Below are 19,845 nucleotides of genomic sequence, written 5' to 3'. Positions count from 1 at the left end.
GGGGCTTGGGCACAGGCCACGGGATTGATGGAGACTTGGAGATGGAAACACCCCTCTTCTAATTCTTACTCCTGTTTTTCCACTTCCCACAAAACCTCCTCCCATTTAGATCTTGTCTTTACGAACCCCAGTCTACTGGCTGATGTTGTGGAGGTCTCCTACCCTACAAGTGATTTGTCTGATCATAGCCCCCTAGAATTGGTCCACGGGACCCCAGCCTCCCGCCCTCTTCCGTCATCACTTGAGATGCCTTTAAGGCCTACACCAGGGGTCATAACATCTCCTCCATTGGCACACTTAAATCAGACTTGACCTCCACCACCCGCTCCTTAAAGTAATCAGTGGCGGACTGCACCGCGGGCTATGATACCGATACTAGTGATACCGATTTCATTCACTTACAGGCCGCTCAGAGGGAGCTTAATCTGCATATGGCTGAGCTCACTCGTCTTGCTCAATATCACACTAAGCAAACTTTCTTTGAACAGGGAGATAAAGTGGCCATCTATTGGCTTTGCTGGCGCAACACGATTAGCCCATTACCACTATATCTGAATTACAACTCCCCACTGGAGGCGTAGCCTCTACCCGAGAGGATATATTGGAGGGGTTTTGCAGCTACAGTACCTTGAAAAAGTATTCATACCCCTTGAAATGTTTCACATTTTGTCATGTAACAACCAAAAACGTAAATGTATTTTATTGGGATTTTATGTGATAGACCAACACAAAGTGGCACATAATTGTGAAGTGGAAGGAAAATGATAAATGGTTTTCAGATTTTTTTACAAATAAATATGTGAAAAGTGTGGTGTGTATTTGTATTCAGCCCCCCTGAGTCAATACTTTGTAGAACGACCTTTCCCTGCAATTACAGCTGCAAGGCTTTTTGGGGATGTCTCTTCCAGCTTTCCACATCTAGAGAGTGACATTTTTCCCCCATTTTTCTTTGTAAAATAACTCACAGTGGGGATGGTGTGTTCCGGTTGATGTGAAGTGCTACTTATCCACCACACATAGTGTTTTGCTTTTAGACCAAAAAGTTAAATTTTGGTCCCATCTGACCAGAGCACCTTCTTCCACATGTTTGCTGTGTCCCCCACATGGCTTCTCGCAAACTGCAAACTGGACTTTTTATGGCTTTCTTCTTGCTACTCTTCCATAAAGGCCAGATTTGTGGAGTGCACGACCAATAGTTGTCCTGTGGACAGATTCTGAAACCTGGGCTGTGGATCTCTGCAGTTACCATGGGCCTCTTGGCTGCTTCTCTTAATAATGCTCTCCTTCCCGGCCTATCAGTTTAGGTGGACTGCCATGTCTTGGTAGAATTGCAGTTGTGCCATACTCTTTCCATTTTCAGATGATGGATTGAACAGTACTTTTTTTATAACCTAACCCTGCTTTAAACTTTTCCACAAATATATCCCTGACCTGGTGTGTTCCTTGGCCTTCATGAAGCTGTTTGTTCACTAAGCTTCTCTAACAAACCTCTGAGGGCTTCACAGAACAGCTGTATTTATGCTGAGATGAAATGACACAAAGGTGGACTCTATTTACTAATTAGGTGACTTCTGAAGGCAATTGGTTCAGTAGATTTTAGTTAGGGGTATCAGAGTAAAGGGGGCTGAATACAAATGCATGTCACACTTTTCAGATATTTATTTGTAAAATATATATCCTTGGCTGTGTTTGTAAGCTATTGGCTTAGTGAGGTTAGCATTAATCCACACTTAACATTTGATTGTTTTCATCCCTGGCTGGGTTAACAATTTTTGTAGGGGACTATATGTTCCTTTTCCTTGCTTGGACTAACCGGTTACTTTCCAGTCATTATTCTAGATTTCGTGGCTTGGTTTATGTGATTTAATTTTGTTTTTGTCCAGGGTGTATATATATATATATATATATATATATATATATATATATATATTCTTTGACAAGTCTGCCACACATCCAGATCCTGAGGAAGCCCTAACTATGGGCAAAACTCATCAATCCACCGTACTTTAAGATGTGCCTTGTTATGTGATACAGTAATCCCCCGCTCCATCGCGGTTCAGTTTTTGCGGTCCCGGTAATTCGCGTTTTTTTTTGGAATGTTATTTTACTATATAAATCATTAAAAATGAAATATTTTTGTGTTTTCCATAGCTCTTGCTGTCTCTCAGTATCTTTTATGTGTTTAAATGAGTTTCTATTGTTTTAAAAGTGTGTTTAAAGACCTTAAAATGCTTTTACACGTACAGTGACAGTAAAAAAACATGCCTACAATGCATTTTAATAGGGTTTTTCTATTTCGCGGAATTTCACTTTTTGCGGCTGGGTCCGGAATGTAACCCCCGCAATGGAGGGGGGTTTACTGTACACCTTTTATATACTGCACTTCTATATGTTGATTTTATCATCTTGTTTTCAATAAAATGTATATTTTTTACGAATTGTTTTTCTTTTGATATTTTTTGGGCGCATTAAAATCCCCATTGTCCTCGTCTGCAGGGTCCTCCTTGTCAGACCTAATTTATTCTTAGATGCATCTACACAAATAGAGGTTGTCCTGCCAAGTATGGAAAAGTGTGGTCTAGGTGGTTGGTGGGCCGCACTACTGCTTCATAGCCTCTGGTTGGCATGGGGACGCTGGACACCTAGAACTACATAAGATGGTTCTGGAGTGTTCTTTTACATATAATTTATAGACCACCTGACAGTGAAAGTTATGAAGTCACACCGCTACGGACTGTTGCTCTTAATGACACCATTTATGTTACATGCCTTAATATCTAGGTCCCTGCGTGGGCAACACTTGGATCACACTATTTTTTGTTTTGTCTTTGTTGTACTACGTTTGTACATGAAAAATTTAATAAAAAATATTTATATAAAAAAAAAACATAAAATAGTGAGGACCACGCTACAATATTAGGCAAACCACACTCATTATAAAAATATTTATATTTTTATTTTTTATCTTTTTTAAATACAAAGCCACATAAACACCATAAAGGTGGTCATAAATGAACAGCACCCAAAAACGGAGAACAGATCCCTGCCAAACATGTCCATTCAATGTATTCCAATCATTTTTGTGATAAAGTCTGACAGGCTCTTCTTCCTGTGCATTCTGTCAACTCTTCTTCAGGACAGGGGTGGTGAACAGATGATATGCTATGTCCACCGGAGAGACTTGTTATATTGGTCATCATACTTCCCCAGCATGTGAGCATTTTACTCTCTGTTATGTCAGCTTTATAAAATACTCTATATGTAAAATGGTTAGGAGCTTTGTTTTTTTTAGGTTTTTTTTTTTGTTTTGTTTTTTAATATATATAGTATATCTGTTCACCATTTGTCCTGCAGAAGCTTTTTCTGTGAAATGCCTTGACAGAATAAATGAGAAGGAGACCCTGTTGGACTTTCTCACAGAAGTGATTTAAAGTCATCGGATGTGTGGCAGGGATCTGATCCTGTTTTGGGTGGTGTTCCAATAACGACCACTTTTTATGTTTTTTTTGTGGCTTTGTATTTTCATTTTAAAGAAGATAATAAAGAAAAATATATGATTTTAGGATGAGTTTGGTTTAACTTCTCATCAAGATATAGAATCTTACAGAAAGACCTGAACAAATTAACAGAGTGGGCAACTTCGTGGCAAATGAGATTTAGCGTAGAGAAGTGTAAGGTATTACACTTGGGGGCAAAAAACATAAATGCAAATTATGCTCTGGGGGGAACCTCTGGGGAATCCAGAACCTGTACCTGTAAACTCTGATTATATTGACATAGTTACATAGTAGATGAGGTTGAATAAAGACATCAGTCCATCCAGTTTAACCTGTATTGGTGTGTGTGTGTGTGTATGTCAGTGGCCTGCTCATTTCCCATGATCTGTGAGATGCATGTCCAAAAGTCTTTTAAAAGTAGCCATACTCCCTGCAGCTACCACCATTTGTGGAAGAGAGTTCCACATTCTCACCGCCCTTACAGTGAAGCGAACCCCTTACGCAGCATAAGGTTAAACCGCCTCTCCTCTAATCTCATTGTGTGGCCACGTGTCTTCTTGCACTCCTTGAGACTAAATAGTTTTCTACCTATGCTAGGATCGCCATTGATGTATTTGTAGATCGCTATCATGTCCCCTCTCAGGCATCTCCTCTCCGAGGAGAATAAATTAAGCGCTTGTAATGGCTCCTCATAATTAAGGTCCTCCAATCCCCTAATTAGTTTAGTTGCTCTTCTTTGGACTCTGTCCAGTTCCAGCACATTCTTTCTCAGGATTGGCGACCAGAACTGGACAGAATACTCGAGGTGTGGCGAACCAGGTATTTATAAAGTGGCAGGATTATAGCTTTATCTCTGGAGTATAACCCCTTCCTTATGCATGCTAATAGTCTTCAATATTTGACAGCTGCAGCTTGACATTGCATGTTATTACTTAGTCTATCTTCCACTAGAACCCCCAAATCCTTCTCCATTCTGGATTCCCCATAGGTTTTCCCCAGAGCATAATTTGCATTTATGTTTTTTGCCCCCAAGTGTAATACCTTACACTTCTCTACGCTAAATCTCATTTGCCACGTAGTTGCCCACTATGTTAATTTGTTCAGGTCTTTCTGTAAGATTTCTATATCTTATTCCCCTTCATATCTTTGTGTCATCCTCGAAAACTGAGATTGAGCTACTGATTCCGTCCTCTATGTTATTGATGGATAAATTAAACAAAATTGGTCCCACTCCCAGGACTGAGCCCTGGGGGACCCCACTTACCACTCTAGACCAGTCTGAATACGCGTTATTTATCACCACCCTGTGGACCCTCCCATGTAACCAATTTTCTATCCAAGAACAAACCCTGAGGTTAATGCCTGTAGACCTTAGCTTGTATATTAAGCGTTTGTGGGGAACAGTGTCGAATGCCTTAGTGAAATCCAGATATACCACATCCACAGGTCTCACCCTATCTAGCTCACAGCTCACCTCCTCATAAAATGTTAGCAGATTGGTTTGGCAAGAACGTCCTTTTGTGAACCCGTGCTGATTATTTGCTGATGATACTGTTGTTCTTAGCAAAATCTTGGATGTAGTCCCTTATCAACCCTTTATTTTACATACTATTGATGTCAGGCTGACCGGTCTATAGTTTCCCAGAATATCCCTCCTCCCTTTTTTGAATATTGGTATCACATTAGCTTTCCTCCAGTCACCTGGTACAGTTCCTGTCAATATACTGCCTGTGAAGATTAGGAACAATGGTCTAGATATAATCCCACTAGTTCCTTGAGTACTCTCGGGTGCAAACCATCCGGTCCATATTGTGGCGCTATAATAATCTGTGGTCTCCACTATATTATGTTTAGGACGTGGTACAGTGGAAGTGGTCAATGAATTTATCTGAGGAATTAGAAGCACCTGTCAAAAAAGGCACCTACTCCATGTAAATGTCAGGGGCAGGGGTGGGGAGGAGGATGAGTGGTACTTTCACTTTTGAGTGAAGATCTGCTTTAAATAAATCAGATATGCTATGGAAGGTGTATATTAATATAATGTTAGTGCAGGTAGGATTCATTTTAATTAGAAAAAAAAAGAAACATACAATAAAGGACAGAAGTCTGACACAGTGATATTGCAATTTAGTGATTTTTACTGCTTGATCAAACAGATCACTATTTATTTAAAGGTTGTTCTGCATTAGTATTTCAACATGGGTTCCTAAATTTTAGTCTATGGACGGTATAGTGGCTTAGCAGTTAGAACCTATACATTGCAGCACTGGGGTTCTTGGTCAGAATTCTCAGCCAGTACACTATCTGCATGGAGTTTGTATGTTCTCCCTGGGTTTGCATGGGTTTCCCCTGCTTACCCTGGTTTCCTCGCACATTTAGGGCATTCTGGTAATGGCTCCTGTCTAAATTGGCCATATTATGTGTGTTAAAATATGTTCTGCACACATGTATCACATTCTGCATGACGATCCTAAGCCAGCAATTGGGGAGGGTTGAGGAAAGACCAGGTGACCTACCGTGTAAAACATTTGGCAAGAAAATTCTATGGAAAAGAGCCTATCAGACATGGTACCAAAAGAGTGTTCGTTACCTTAAGCGCAGACTCAGATACAACTGAACGCATATATACAACATATAAACATACAGATTTTAGCCTAGGTATATATATAGCATCTAAGGTATTTCAAAGTGCACTTACTCTTTAAATAAACTCTGTCACCAAAATAAAAATGGTCAAAAATGTGCCCCCAGCAAAGACAGTTAGTACTGACCTCACATGTGCTGCCGATCTCTGCGTCCTAAAGAACCGTATATCTGACACTTCCAGAAGTGCCAGATTTCTGGACTCCCCGTGCACTTAGTGGTTTTTCTGGTAGACCTTATCTTAATACCGGACACAGTAGTGGCTTAGAGACTAGTGGGAGGAACCACAGCGCATTGCAGGGGGGGGCTGAAATACGACATTCCCAGAAGTGTCGGATCCTCAAGGTTCCTTATGCAGCCATTTCAGCAAAGATACCGCAAAGATCAGCAGCACAGGTGGGGTGTATACTCTCTTTGCAGGGGCACATCTTTATTTTGGTGAGGCATTCAAGCTACATCAGCAAATCACAGGTATATAGAAAATCTATCTGATGGAAGTGCTACTTCCCTAACTCCTAGTTACATAGTTACATAGTAGGTGAGGTTGAATAAAGACAATAGTCCATCCAGTTCAACCTGTGTAGGTGTGTGTGGCTGTAATCATCTCACATAGCCCTGAATGTTTTGATCCTTGAGATGTAAGTCTAAGAGTCTTTTGAAAGCCACCATACTTCCCGCAGAAACCACCTCTTGTGGTAGAGAATTCCACAATCTTGTAGCCCTAACAGTAAAGAACCCCCCACGTTGCCTGAGGTTAAAACGCTTCTCCTCTAATCGCATTGTATGCCCTCGAGTCCTCATGCAATCCCTTTGACTGAATAGCTTTTTTTCTAAGCTGAGATCCCCATTGAGATATTTATAAATTGCTATCATGTCCCCCCTCAGGCGTCTCTTCTCCAGGGAGAATAAATCAAGCGATTGCAGACGCTCTTCAAAATGAAGGTCCTCCAATCCCCTAATCAGTTTAGTTGCCCTTCTCTGGACTCTCTCCAGCTCCAACACATCCCTCCTGAGGACTGGCCAACAGAACTGGACAGAATACTGTGATTCTGGGACAGTATAGCTGATCCAGGACTAATATGAGACTAAAAGCATGAGGCAGGTTTACATAGACTTAAAGTAGAGTTATAGGCACCATTTTTTTTCCATTTTGGGTAGATAAAGTTTAGACCTCTTTTGGGTTTTCTGGTTTCCTCTCCGATTGGCAAAGCAGGAAGTAAATAGAAATCTGTTTGTGTCCAATTGCAGAGATTTCCTTTCACTTCCTGCCCCATAGTCAAAACACTTTGCATTATTTTGCTTCAATTCCCTACTTTATCCAAAAAACCCAAAAAACAAAAATAACCACTTGCTGACCGCTCTATAGCAGTTTTACTGCTACAGGGCAGCAGCTCTGCGCAGAATCACATAGATATATATAGGTGATCCTGCACATTTGCCTGCAGGGGGCGAGCACCGCTGGTGGGCCACTTCTGCTGTGATTATTCAGAGCAGAAGCCAATCTGCAGGTGCCAGGCACTCAATCTCCACCGGAACCTGCCCGATCGTCAGGCAGAGACTCAGAACAGAGCTATGCCTATGTAAACAAGGCAGAGTTCCATTCTGACAGGGGAATGGGATCGATTCTGTGTTCCTGCAAAGTGGGGAATACATTCCATCTCTTCCCCTAATAAAATCAGCACATACCGTACACACAAGCACTGCCTAGACACACAGTTAACCCTTTCATCACCTTAGATGTTTAACACCTTCCAAGCAAGTGTCATTATTACAGCAACAGTATATATTTTAAAGCACGGATTACTGTAGTAATGTCACTGGTACCCCCAAAAGTGTAAAAAATGTCAGTTAGGGGTCCGATCTGTCTGCCGCAATGTCGCAGTCCGGCAAAAAATCGCAGATCGCCGCCATTACTAGTAAAAAACAATAAAAATTACATAAATCTTTCCCGTAGTTAGTAGATGCAATAACTTTTGCGCAAACCAATCAAAATAAGCTTATTGCGATTTTTTCACCAAAAATATGTAGCAGAAAACAAATTGGCCTAAAATGTAAAAAAAATTTTGATTTTTAATTTTTTTTTTTGAGAATGTCCTATAGCAGAATGTGAAAAATATTTTTCAAAATTGTCGCTCTTTTTTTGTTTATAACGCAAAAAAATAAAAACCGCACAGGTGATCAAATACCACTAAAAGAAAGCTCTATTTGTGGGAAAAAAAGGAAGTCAATTTTATTTGGGTACAGCGTCGCACGACCGCGCAATTGTCTGTTAAAGTAACGCAGTGCCGAATCACAAAATAGGGCCTGGTCAGGAAGGGGCAAATCCTTCCGGTCTTAATGTGGTTAACCCCCTTAGCGGTATCCCCGAGCGTGACTCGGGGTGCATTTTTTTATGCTAGGATTGGTATCCCCGAGTCACGCTCAGGGTAGATGTACAGAGCGTGCAGCGGGGTTCCTTACCTTCTCCTGGCGATCCAGCGATGATCTCTAATTACTGTGATCGCCAGCCGAGATCCCCGCCGCTCCTCCGTCGTTTTTGGGGGGTTCTCTTTCTCCTATTTTTTGCACTTACCATTTACTCATTTTTTCGAGCACTTTACTGATACGAATATTTGCACAGTATTTTGATGTTAATGTGTTTGAGTACTAATTAGCACTAGAGCTGATCGCATAGTTTGTGGAAATTTTTACATTCATCAAATGCCCAATAGCGGCCTGCAGCAGCCATAATAATTGCACGTTTAATTTAATAATTGAATTTTTTAACACATTTCTTTGGCGCGAGTGTAATTTTAGAAAATATTATGCAGGTATTTATGAACGTAAAAAAAAATCCTTCTATTGCTCTCAGCCTCCTCCGAATCTCCAAATTCTTTTTTTTTTTTTGCTGCTGTGGTCTGACTACCTTTTGCTCTCTTCTGAGATAGACTGTGGAACTATGGGATAGAGCAGTGCACATGGCCGCAACTAATGTGCACTGCTTGTACCAAACATATGGAAATGAGGGCAAAAGGAGAGGTCCGGGAGCTTGCAGATGAGGCAAAAAAACACAGGAAAAAATAATTTCATGAAAAATAGATTACAAGGTCATTAAAGTGTTGCTAAACCCACATCAGTCTGTATATACTGTAAAGCATGCTTGTTATACTCACTGTGAAAGCTAAGGGGGTGGTCCTCCACGTGTGTAAAAAGGCTGTTTGATCCTGTCTTCTCGGATCCTACCCTTCTTCCACTGTTCCCAATCCATCTCCTGATAGTACAGAGCATTAGAGGCACTCTGCACATGCTCACTTTATTGTGTATTGATAGAGAGGTTTTTTTTTTTTTTTTGGGAGGGTGCATGTGATCAGCACTGTCCAGACAGAAAGTCAGGGGTCATGCAACCTCATAGGACAATCAGAGGAGAAAGAAAACTCCTCCTACAAGCTTTAATGAGATACTGATGAAAGTTTCAAAACTGCTATAAACTGCTGATGAGAAAAGGTATTCAGCAGTTTATATTTACTAAAACAATGACATTTCCACGTTCTGTGTACTGTGGGAGAGCAGATATAGTTTAAGTACCGGAGGATTTTCGAGACTACACTACATCACATAATATGAGTCTTATTAATAGGAAAGTGACATAGATTATGTCATTAAATCCCAATGCTGAGTAAGCCCCTGGTCACATTGGTGTGACTTGTCATGTGATTTGAGAAGTCGCACCCTATTTTTGGCAATGGAACTGTTTAAATCGGTGTAACGCCGACTCTGTGCTGCTACGCCGATTTGAACAAAGAAGTTCCTGCATTATTTTTGCTGACTTAAGGTGCAACTTGCAAAGACATCTGTGCATGAAATCGCACAGATGTCTACAAAGTCGCATATGAAGTCGCACTGACATGCAGCTTTAAAATCGTGCGATTTCAAGTGAAGTTGCACAATTTCAAAGTCAGATTTGGTGTGACCAGGGGCTAAATGTGGTTTAGAATATCTGTACAGGACAGTAATGTCCTATTAATCATACTTATTTTATTTATTGAGTGACACAATATTTACAGCTCACGATGTAGTCAAATTTATTTTATCCTCAATTATTTCAGTGCCCAGGGCTATCAGACGCTTTATACGTGCACACATTCAAATAGATTTTCACCTTACTGGGTGGATCATTGCAAAAAAGCTGTCATTATACTGACAACACATGGGAAGGCCCGGTCTCTGATGGTAAATAGGAATGTTTTGTGCGTGTGTGCCAACACCGTGCATAATGTGTCACTGACACTTCCCTGGCACTGTTCAGGCCCAACTGTCCCCATTATGGAGCTTATTCTGCATGCTTTGCCTCTTTTATCCTTAAAGATAAATGATTTTATCCATTGAGATGGAAACCTTTCTGAAAACATAAATGAGTACTGTACTTTAGAAAATATAAGGGTGTGTTTATCAGCAGTGTAACAATTTTTGTATTTTTGGTGCAGATGGAATTTTTGGTGCAAAGGGCGATCCAAGTGGATTTTCACCACCCCCCCCCCCCCATTCCCTCCATGCAGTCTTCGTGGAGATGACACCATTTACAAAACGCAGCGCAGCTTGCACATGCACAGTGGGCACCGGGCTGTCAAACAGCAAGCTGTCACATCTGGGTGACCACAGCTAAGATGTAGGGTTATATTTGGAAATACAGAAATGGAAAAGAAGTAGCGCATGAAATCACTGTTAGATGACTCAAAGTGTAAAAAGCATGCTTGTCAAAGATACTGCTTGATAAACACTCAAAAGAATATAAAGAAAAGCAATGTCCTTCAAGTCCATAAAATCCAGGAGTGCGTGAAGTATGTTAATGGATCACCATCCACCACCAGGTGTCACACCGATAGATAGCAGAAATGGCAACTCACCAGAAAACGATGCTCAAGTGTTCTCACACCAGAGCAAACTGAGCAGGGATACCATACAGATGTAGGGAGCACACGCATGGAAGACCAGAGTCTCTTCACCACTGCCGCATAGCAGTGTTAATTTTGGCAGCAAATTTCAATTTAGTTTTAGTCTTAGTCTTAGGACTAAAATGGCATTTTAGTTTTAGTCCCATTTTAGTCTTCTGCAAGTGTTTTAGTTTTAGTCGTATTTAGTCGACTAAAACTCCAGTACATTTTAGTCGACTAAAACGTCCTACATTTTAGTCGACTAAAACGTCCTACATTTTAGTCGACTAAAACTAATTTTAGTCATCTATAATCGAATGGGTGTAGTTCAATTGTAATTTGTAATGCATTATTTAAGCATTTCTCTACAATTTCCAAACTCATTATATACTACTACTGGTCCTGGAGTGAAAAATCTAATATGGTATTATTTATGGTATTAAGCTTTGAGCATGCACCAATTTTGGCAGCAAATTTCGATTTAGTTTTAGTTATAGTCTTTTGATGTCTCCGCTGACACCCGCTGCCCCATATGGATGCATGGAGCATCCGATCAGGCCCGCCTGAAAAACTTACAATTGTCTGTTAAAATAACGCAATGCCGAATCGCAAAAAATGGCCTGGTCCTTAAGGTGGAAAATCCTTCCGGTCCAGAAGTGGTTAATGTGTGCCCTGGCTTAAAGGGAGGAGGTGGTAACCCTATTAGGATGTCGCTGCCGGGGACCAAAGACAGGTGGAACAAAGGGCTCAGGGGAGCACAACGCTAGATTCCAAGGAAAGGTGAGTGTTTTTTAGACTGGAGCTTCTTTTTAATGAGAGATTGATAGAAACTGGCCAGTGGCAGTACAGTTTGGCATTAGTGAGAACAGGGGCAGCCTCAGTGAATCACTCGCCAATTTCTATCTGCCAGTCAAAGTGGACCAAATAATACTTGATAAAAAGTATGTGTCACTGGTTAAAACTACCTAAAAAAGAATGAAACTGAAATGATTGGGGTGCTGCTGCTGTTGACCAAACACAAATTGTAAAATATATATACCTGTATATACAGAAAAACTGTATAACAACTCCATACCCAAATATGCTCTGCCCAAGCACTCTGTGAGGTTGTCCATGAAAATAGTACTGTTCCGTCACACCACCGGGTACATTTGCTATTCTACCAAACAGCAATAGGTATGAGTATGCAGAGAGGTTTGTGAAATTCTTATATCTGATATGGATGGTTTCTTACCAAAGTGGAATTTTACCTTTAGGTCTCATGCACACAGAAGCGGTCAAACTCCCATTTTATGTTTTTGACATTTGACTTTTTATTTCTGTCCCTAAACTCCCTTCTATGTCAGTCTATATGTCGATGTACACATAGGCTTTAAAATGAATTCAGATGCAAGGATGTTTAGAGGCAGAAATCTGAACACACCAAAATCATGTTCAGAAGAGGAACATTTGGGCAGAAATATGCTCAATGCGCATAAACACGTCTAAATGTTAGCGCTTGAGCGTCTATTCATTTAAATGGCCAGAATAGATCATATTCCAGCCAATAAAATGAATAAATACCCAAATGCTTGACACATCTTAATGATTCTAAACATGCTTGATAAACGTGGTTTTGGGTGCGTTTTTTATTGCTGTAAGGAGAAAAGCATTCTAAGGGTCCTTTCACACGGGCGCTCCGTATGCCCACAAATCATCCTATTTTTTTGCGGATGATTTGCGGACATAATGTATGTCAATGGCATTGCGGATGTCAGTGGAATACCATCCGCTGACATCCGATTTTCTTCCTTTCAGTTCTGTTCCGTTTTTTGGAACGGAACAGAACCCTATTTTTCCTCCGTTCAAAAAACGGAAAGGAAGGAAAATCGGATGTCAGTGGTGTCATCCGCTGACATCCGCAATGCCCATAGACTTACATTATGTCCGTATATCATCCGCAAACGGATGGGATGATATGCGGACATACGGAGCAGATGACACAAATGTCATCCGCTCCGTGAAAAAAAATTAAAAAAAAGTGCCGGAGCGGATCGCAATGCGGTCCGCTCCGTGTGAAAGAGCCCTTAAGAGCCTAGTTTGCATGAGGCCTTAAATGGGTCTAATGCATCTTAAAAAATAAATAATCAACCAATTCATAGGTTCAACTGATTTTAGTAAAACTGCTGTTGCCTTTTGTTGTAGAATATACACTTCTGGCCAAAAAAAAAGTCACCACCCGGAATTAACTAAGCAACTAACTAAGCTAAGCATGCAGTAAGTATCCTATTGGATAGTTCCTGCATGTGGCCAAAGAATGAGGTCAGCTGACTACCTGAATATACTGAATGACCAGGTTATTCCATCAATAGATTTTTGCTTCTCTGATGACACGGGCATATTCCAAGATGACAATGCCACTATTCATCGGGCTCAAATTGTGAAAGATTGGTTCAGGGAGCATGAGACATCATTTTCACACATTGATTGGCCACCACAGAGTCCAGAGCTTAACCCCATTGAGAATCTTTGGGATGTGCTGGAGAAGGCTTTGCGCAGTGGTCCGACTCTCCCATCATCAATACAAGATCTTGGTGAAAAATTAGTGCAACACTGGATGGAAATACATTTTGTGACATTGCAGAAGCTTATCTAAACAATGCCACAGTGAATGCGTGCCGTAATTAAACCCAAATAAATATTGGAGTGTGTGACCTTTGTAGCACCCTCCTAGGTAGGTGCTAGTGAGAGAGTATAGTTTTGGCTCTGTCTGCCTATCAGAGGAACAGGATCTGTAAGTTAGGTCTGCTCATTGTGTGATTCATTGGGTCTAGATAGTGTTTCACACTGGTCCAATAGGGAGGCTTGTTGGACAGTGGGAGGAAACCTGACCAATGGGTACACAGGCTTTGATACAGTCCCAGTGATTGGTGGAGACTGGCTGTCTCGGTGCATTATGGGATACTGTATAAAAGTCAGGAGCACATGTGCTGCGGGGTCTTTGGCTGGTGAGCAGAGTCCCGGAGGGAGGGTGGGGGCTAACTCCTCCTCTGTAGGGATGGCATGTGGTCACAGACAGTCAGCCTGGGGACCAGAGGAAAGGAACTGAACCCAGAGGTCCAGGAGGACTGACTGGAGGGGTAGAGACACTGGACACCCTCGAAAAACAGTATCGTGAGTACAGGGGATCGTGTCTAGGGGCCTGACCTGAGAGGGGTGTAGGATAGTCAGAGGACGGGTGTCAGTGTGACGAGTGAAAGAGGATACTAGGAGTATATCCTGAAGATAATCTACCCAAACAAGTCATCTATACAGAGACTTAACCCAAATTCATCTAGTGGAAAGGTGAATCTGCAGCCTGGCTGCATCATCAGTGAGAGTCCTCATCCATTGGGAATAGTTTAATTTGGAGTATCCCACTCTTCCCTTCTCCCCTCCCTATTTAAAATAAAACACCAAAAACAACTACGTCCCCCAGACTGTTCATTGACTGAGCCAAGGAGTAAAGTGCTAAATTGTGCATGCTGCAGTTGCTAATGGTAACCCAGGGGGACCTGAAAGTGTGTTATCCAGCAGTCCTCAAGGGGGCAGTGCTATACCTTTTTTTTTTGGTGGTGATTTATTTTATTTGGCCAGGCATTGTACATATTCAGGACCAGCTCTTCTCATATTTACATCATAGAACTAGTACTATTGATATATGCAGCCCCAGTAATGTTTACTTTCAGCAATAAGAATTAAAGTGAATCTAAAGGCACAGTTTTTTTTTTTTTTTTTTTTTTTGTTATGCACAGAGGAGCCCCAACTCTCCAGTGAGTCTGAAAAGCCTAAATTCCCATCCTTGATGCTTGTTTCTAGTAATTGACTGTTTAGGTAGTGAAACAGGGTTCAGGATGACAGCCCCGGGACCTTTTTCCTTTAATTCCAATACATTTTTATTTAACACATGAAGAAAAGAAGCAAATTGAACAGCAACAAAGCGTGCAATCATAAAAAAGTGTGACATAACAGATCTGCAGCAAATGCGTAAATATTACTCAAGAATGACAATGCCAGCCTGGCATAGTTAAATACCAAAACATCAGAGGAAAGAAAAGAAAGCACTTAGGACTAACGTTTGTGTAATTTTGTGTACCAGTGAAACTATTGTCCAACTTTCGCGGGCAAACTTCACTAGAGGCTAACATGCATTCATAAGTGACGTGGGTATGAGTAAGTGTAATCCCCTCCTTTTGAAGGGGGGGGGGGGGGGATACATTTGACTGCCAATGGCGCACTATTACCAATCTGGCTGCTAGTAAAATGTGAGTAACAATGCATTAAAAGTGGTAAGGAAAAGTGTCAACACCAATGTTAAGTAGGGCTAGTTCTGGAGAGAGGTTTAGAGGTAAATTAGTTACAGTGCCAATAATCTGGGATATATTCACCCAAAAGTTAGAAGGTTTGGTGCATTCCCAAAGGATATGGAATCTAGTGTCTGGTTTGCCACATTCCTTCCAACATAGAACCAAGGTGGATGGATGCATTTTTCTTCAGAACAAATAGAGTTGTAAACCATCTGACACCGATTTTGTGAGTCAGTTCCCATAGATTTGTAGATCCAAGTGGCCTTAAAGGTGGTATGAAGAGCTGCTAACCAGTGAGAACCGGTGAATGAGTTACCTATGTCCTTTTCCCATTTGAGCAAAGGGAGCAGTTTACTAAATATGAGTTTGTCCTGCAGAAGGTTGTAGAACCCTTCTTGTGGTTTTTGTTGCTTGCGAGGTATTGCCATGCCTGGCTGTGGATTGGTGTACGTAAGTAGGTATTTTGTAATAGACAATGTAGTATTCAGAGGAGGGTAAGGCATAGGTGGTTTGGAGAGAAGAAAAAGTTATGAGTATATTATGGGAATAGAGGGCTTATTCCTTTAAACAGTCCATTTCTGAGAGTAGTTAGAAATGACCTCCTTAGGGAATGGCTGGATGAAAAGCAGTTGGGTGCCAATTACTTAATTTATTAAATAATTGTTGCTGAATAAACTTCAGGGAGAGAGGGTTAGGAATGCAGGCTACCCAAAAAATCAAAAAGTTTTCTAGTAGTATTAGTTGTTGTTGTTGTTGGGGTGGGGTCTGTTGTTGCTGGGGGGGACCTATTGTTGCTGGCTACAGGTGATCCATTTTACGGCTCTTCTTATTATAATTAACAAATTCCATACAAATTATTTAGCACCACAAAATGATACGTGGTTCTGTATTCTCTAGAAGGGGCAGTACTGGGAAGGGGGTAGGGGTGGAACCAAGGGACGGTGCTCGGAGGAGGGTAGGGGGCGGAGACAAGGGGGGCTCAGAAGGGTGGAGTTCTTGCACTTATTCTCTGAGAAAAAAAGCCCTGCTTCTCACACTAACTACTGGAGCAGACAAAAATAATAAATGCCCTGAGCTTAGAAAAAAACGATTGAGCGCAGGAAAAATTAACAAAAGCTCAAGCTGGCTATAGTTTAGCTGTAAAACAACATAGAAAACTAACTAGGGACACTATAAATAACTGCTTACAAGTACACCGGAACCCAATTAATTGTAAGCAACCAAGCGCTTAATGAGGAAAACACTCACAATATTATGGTAATGCTGCTACGTAATACAGATCATACATATAAAAGAATAATTCAAACACAAATAGGTAAAATATTCCTGTAGCGCAAGGGGCAACCACCATCCAGCCCCTACCAATAGGTCAGCTGATGCTGACAATATGTAAAAGTCACCAATAGGGTACAGTTCATAAATTGATATGCTGCATTAGTCCTCAGACATCGGTTATAATAATAATAATAGGACGCCCCCGTGAGGAAGTCGGAAGTACGAAACGCGTCGGGGCGTGGCCAGGCGGCGTAACCTCAATCCTGTACTAGGAGTCTGTAAACCCGGAAGGCGCGTAAACCCACGGCGTGGAGCCTGGGTCCCGATCCCGAAGGGTGAACATCTCCAACTGTGATATGCTGTTATCCAACTGAAGACATGTGAGTGTAATATGTTTATATACTAATAAAGTGAGGTGTTTTAACGATACTACACTAGTGGAGCATTTCTCTTCCTCTGCATGTCTCATATCTGAGAGGTCCTCAGCTACTGTCCCTGTTTGGAAGTTTGAGAGAAGCGGTTTTTGTCTGCCTGTTCGCTCTGTCACGAGAGTGACTGAGCATATGGAGCTGGTGAGTGGGCATTGCTTATCCCCCTTCTGAGCACAAGTGGTGACGGTTTGGTGACCCCATACATCTGCACCGACAGTTTGCCTATTATAACCGATGTCTGAGGACTAATGCAGCATATCAATTTATGAACTGTACCCTATTGGTGACTTTTACATATTGTCAGCATCAGCTGACCTATTGGTAGGGGCTGGATGGTGGTTGCCCCTTGCGCTACAGGAATATTTTACCTATTTGTGTTTGAATTATTCTTTTATATGTAACTAGGGACACTCCATTTAAAGGCAGGGTCCCTACAAATAACATTATAATCTATAAAGATGCTAGTATACTGCAGTGGGGACAGTACTGGGCTATTTCTGAAAAGTATTTGAGATCTGATTGTGTGGAACAGTCCATAAGCATGAAGCTAGATGAATTAGCACATGTCTTATTTAGTCTTTCTTCTTGTGAAAATACATTAATCTATATCAGTAAATGCTATATGTTTTTTTCTTTTTTGTTTTCCAGAGTGACCGACTTCTTATTAAAGGTGGGAGAATTATTAATGATGACCAGTCCTTCTACGCAGATGTTTACCTCGAAGATGGCCTTATTAAGTAAGTGAAGAAAAAACCTCAGCAGAAGGAACTCGGTTTCTTGATAATACCTCCATTGTGGAATTCTACTCACCCTTTGTCTAATTATATTTAAAGCAAAAAATTTTTTTTTTTAAATATGGATAGAGTATGGGGACAAGGGTATTGGAATGCAAAGCAACAGGTCACGCTGAGTTAGCGCATGTGCAGCGTAGTGTACAATTTTGCCATATCCCGGGATGAATGGACTTCTGCTTGCTAAACTTCCAGGCAAGGTTGCCTAAGATTCCAAACCTACAAAAAAAAAAAACAGACCAAGGGATCGTCACCAGTGAAGGAGCCTGCAGACTTTGCATTGCTGGAAGGTTTTCAACCCTTATAATTATTTACATTTAAAAAAGCTGCTATGAAGGAAATTCTGAAGAAAAACACTCTTTGGTATTACTAATTATTTTTTTAATATTATTTATTAGTGATCTGTGTAATTGGGGTGTATCTTGGGTGTGTTTTTTTGCCTACATACTTTTTGGTATACAGTAATGTGTCCCTGGTTGTGAGCCAAATGTCTCACAGTATTGTGTTAAATATCCATACAAACAGAGCTGAGTGCCAACTATGCCTGCCCTTTTCGTCCACCTCCTCATAAAAGCTGTACTATACAATAGCTTCCATTAATGAAAACCAATCTATGAATTAAGGACAATGGATGAGTAGAAGGTCCACCTTCTCCATTCTTATATTGCATTTCATTGATGGAAGCTATAGTACAGCTTCTATGGATGAAGGAAGGGCAGGCATAATGAATACCTGTGACAGGTCCACAGCTCATATTAACCCCCACCGCACTGGAAGATTATGGCTGCAGGGGTAGGGGTGGATCAAAGGACAAAGGACTTCAACTAAAACCATGGCTGGCAGCATAAGGAATACTTCTCAATCACTGTAAGTACCATCCCCTGTACTAATTTAAAAGGAGAGAAATAATAGAGCTGCCATTGTGGACTGGTTTCTGAAGGTATAAGCTCTGGTTCCGATAACTTTATGCTCAATTGCTATTATACCCTAACAGCACTCAGGAAAGTAAGTGTTTTTGTGTTCTTCTTTCCAGACAAATTGGGGAAAACCTAATTGTTCCAGGAGGAGTGAAAACGATTGAAGCCAATGGACGTATGGTCATTCCTGGTGGTATTGATGTCAACACGTATCTCCAGAAGCCTTACCTGGGCATGACAACAGTAGATGACTTTTACCAAGGCACTAAGGCAGCTGTAGCTGGAGGAACTACCATGATTAGTGAGTAGATTGTAATACTTATTACCATGCATTTAGTTTTTTCAGGGTCAGATGGCCTGCTCTGCAAGTATAAATACATAGACAGACACAAACCCTTTTCAATAAACCTCATTTAGGAAAACCACCTACCTGCCCAGTGGCTCTAAATTTAAAATTATATAAAGCTGAACTCTGGGAATTAGAGTAAATGTACCCCCCCCCTTCTGCCAGACCTAAATGTTTGTTTAGTCTGGGGGTGCAGGGATATGGAGTATTACTCCTGGTTCTGGCAGGTCCTCTCCATCCATGTGACCAGTCCAGTGCTGCTGCCTCTCTAAGGCACTTTGGGCCCCTATTTACAATATCTCACAAAAGTGAGTACACCCCTCACATTTTTGTAAATATTTTATTATATCTTTTCATTTGACATCACTGAAGAAATGACACTTTGCTACAATGTAAAGTAGTAAGTGTACAGCTTGTATAACAGTGTAAATTTGCTGTCCCCTCAAAATAACTCAACACACAGCCATTAATGTCTAAACTGCTGGCAACAAAAGTGAGTACACCTCTAAGTGAAAATGTCCAAATTGGGTCCAAAGTGTAAATATTTTGTGTGGTCACCATTATTTTCCAGCACTGCCTTAACCTTCCTGGGCATGGAGTTCACCAGAGCTTCACAGGTTACCACTGGAGTCCTCTTCCATTACTCCATGATGACATCACGGAGCTGGTGGATGTTAGAGACCTTGGGCTTCTCCACCTTCTGTTTGAGG

The 19,845-nt window shown here is 41.1% G+C and overlaps 1 protein-coding gene across 2 annotated transcripts in view; it reads left to right on the top strand.

Moving 5' to 3' along the window:
• Positions 1-19,845, top strand: part of CRMP1 (collapsin response mediator protein 1) — a 182,077-nt gene that overhangs the window by 59,111 nt on the left and 103,121 nt on the right. For both annotated transcript variants that reach the window (XM_082263123.1, XM_082263124.1), the window contains exons 2-3: positions 17,730-17,818; positions 18,906-19,090. In XM_082263123.1, the coding sequence (XP_082119249.1) occupies positions 17,730-17,818; positions 18,906-19,090 (274 nt within the window). The remainder of the gene's footprint in view (positions 1-17,729; positions 17,819-18,905; positions 19,091-19,845) is intronic.

This window comes from Pelophylax lessonae, assembly GCF_965119305.1.
Source record: "Pelophylax lessonae genome assembly, chromosome: 1".
NCBI classification, from domain to species: domain Eukaryota; kingdom Metazoa; phylum Chordata; class Amphibia; order Anura; family Ranidae; genus Pelophylax; species Pelophylax lessonae.
The sequence above is the reverse complement of the archived record's forward strand: the minus strand, read 5'-3'. Positions and strand labels throughout refer to the sequence as shown.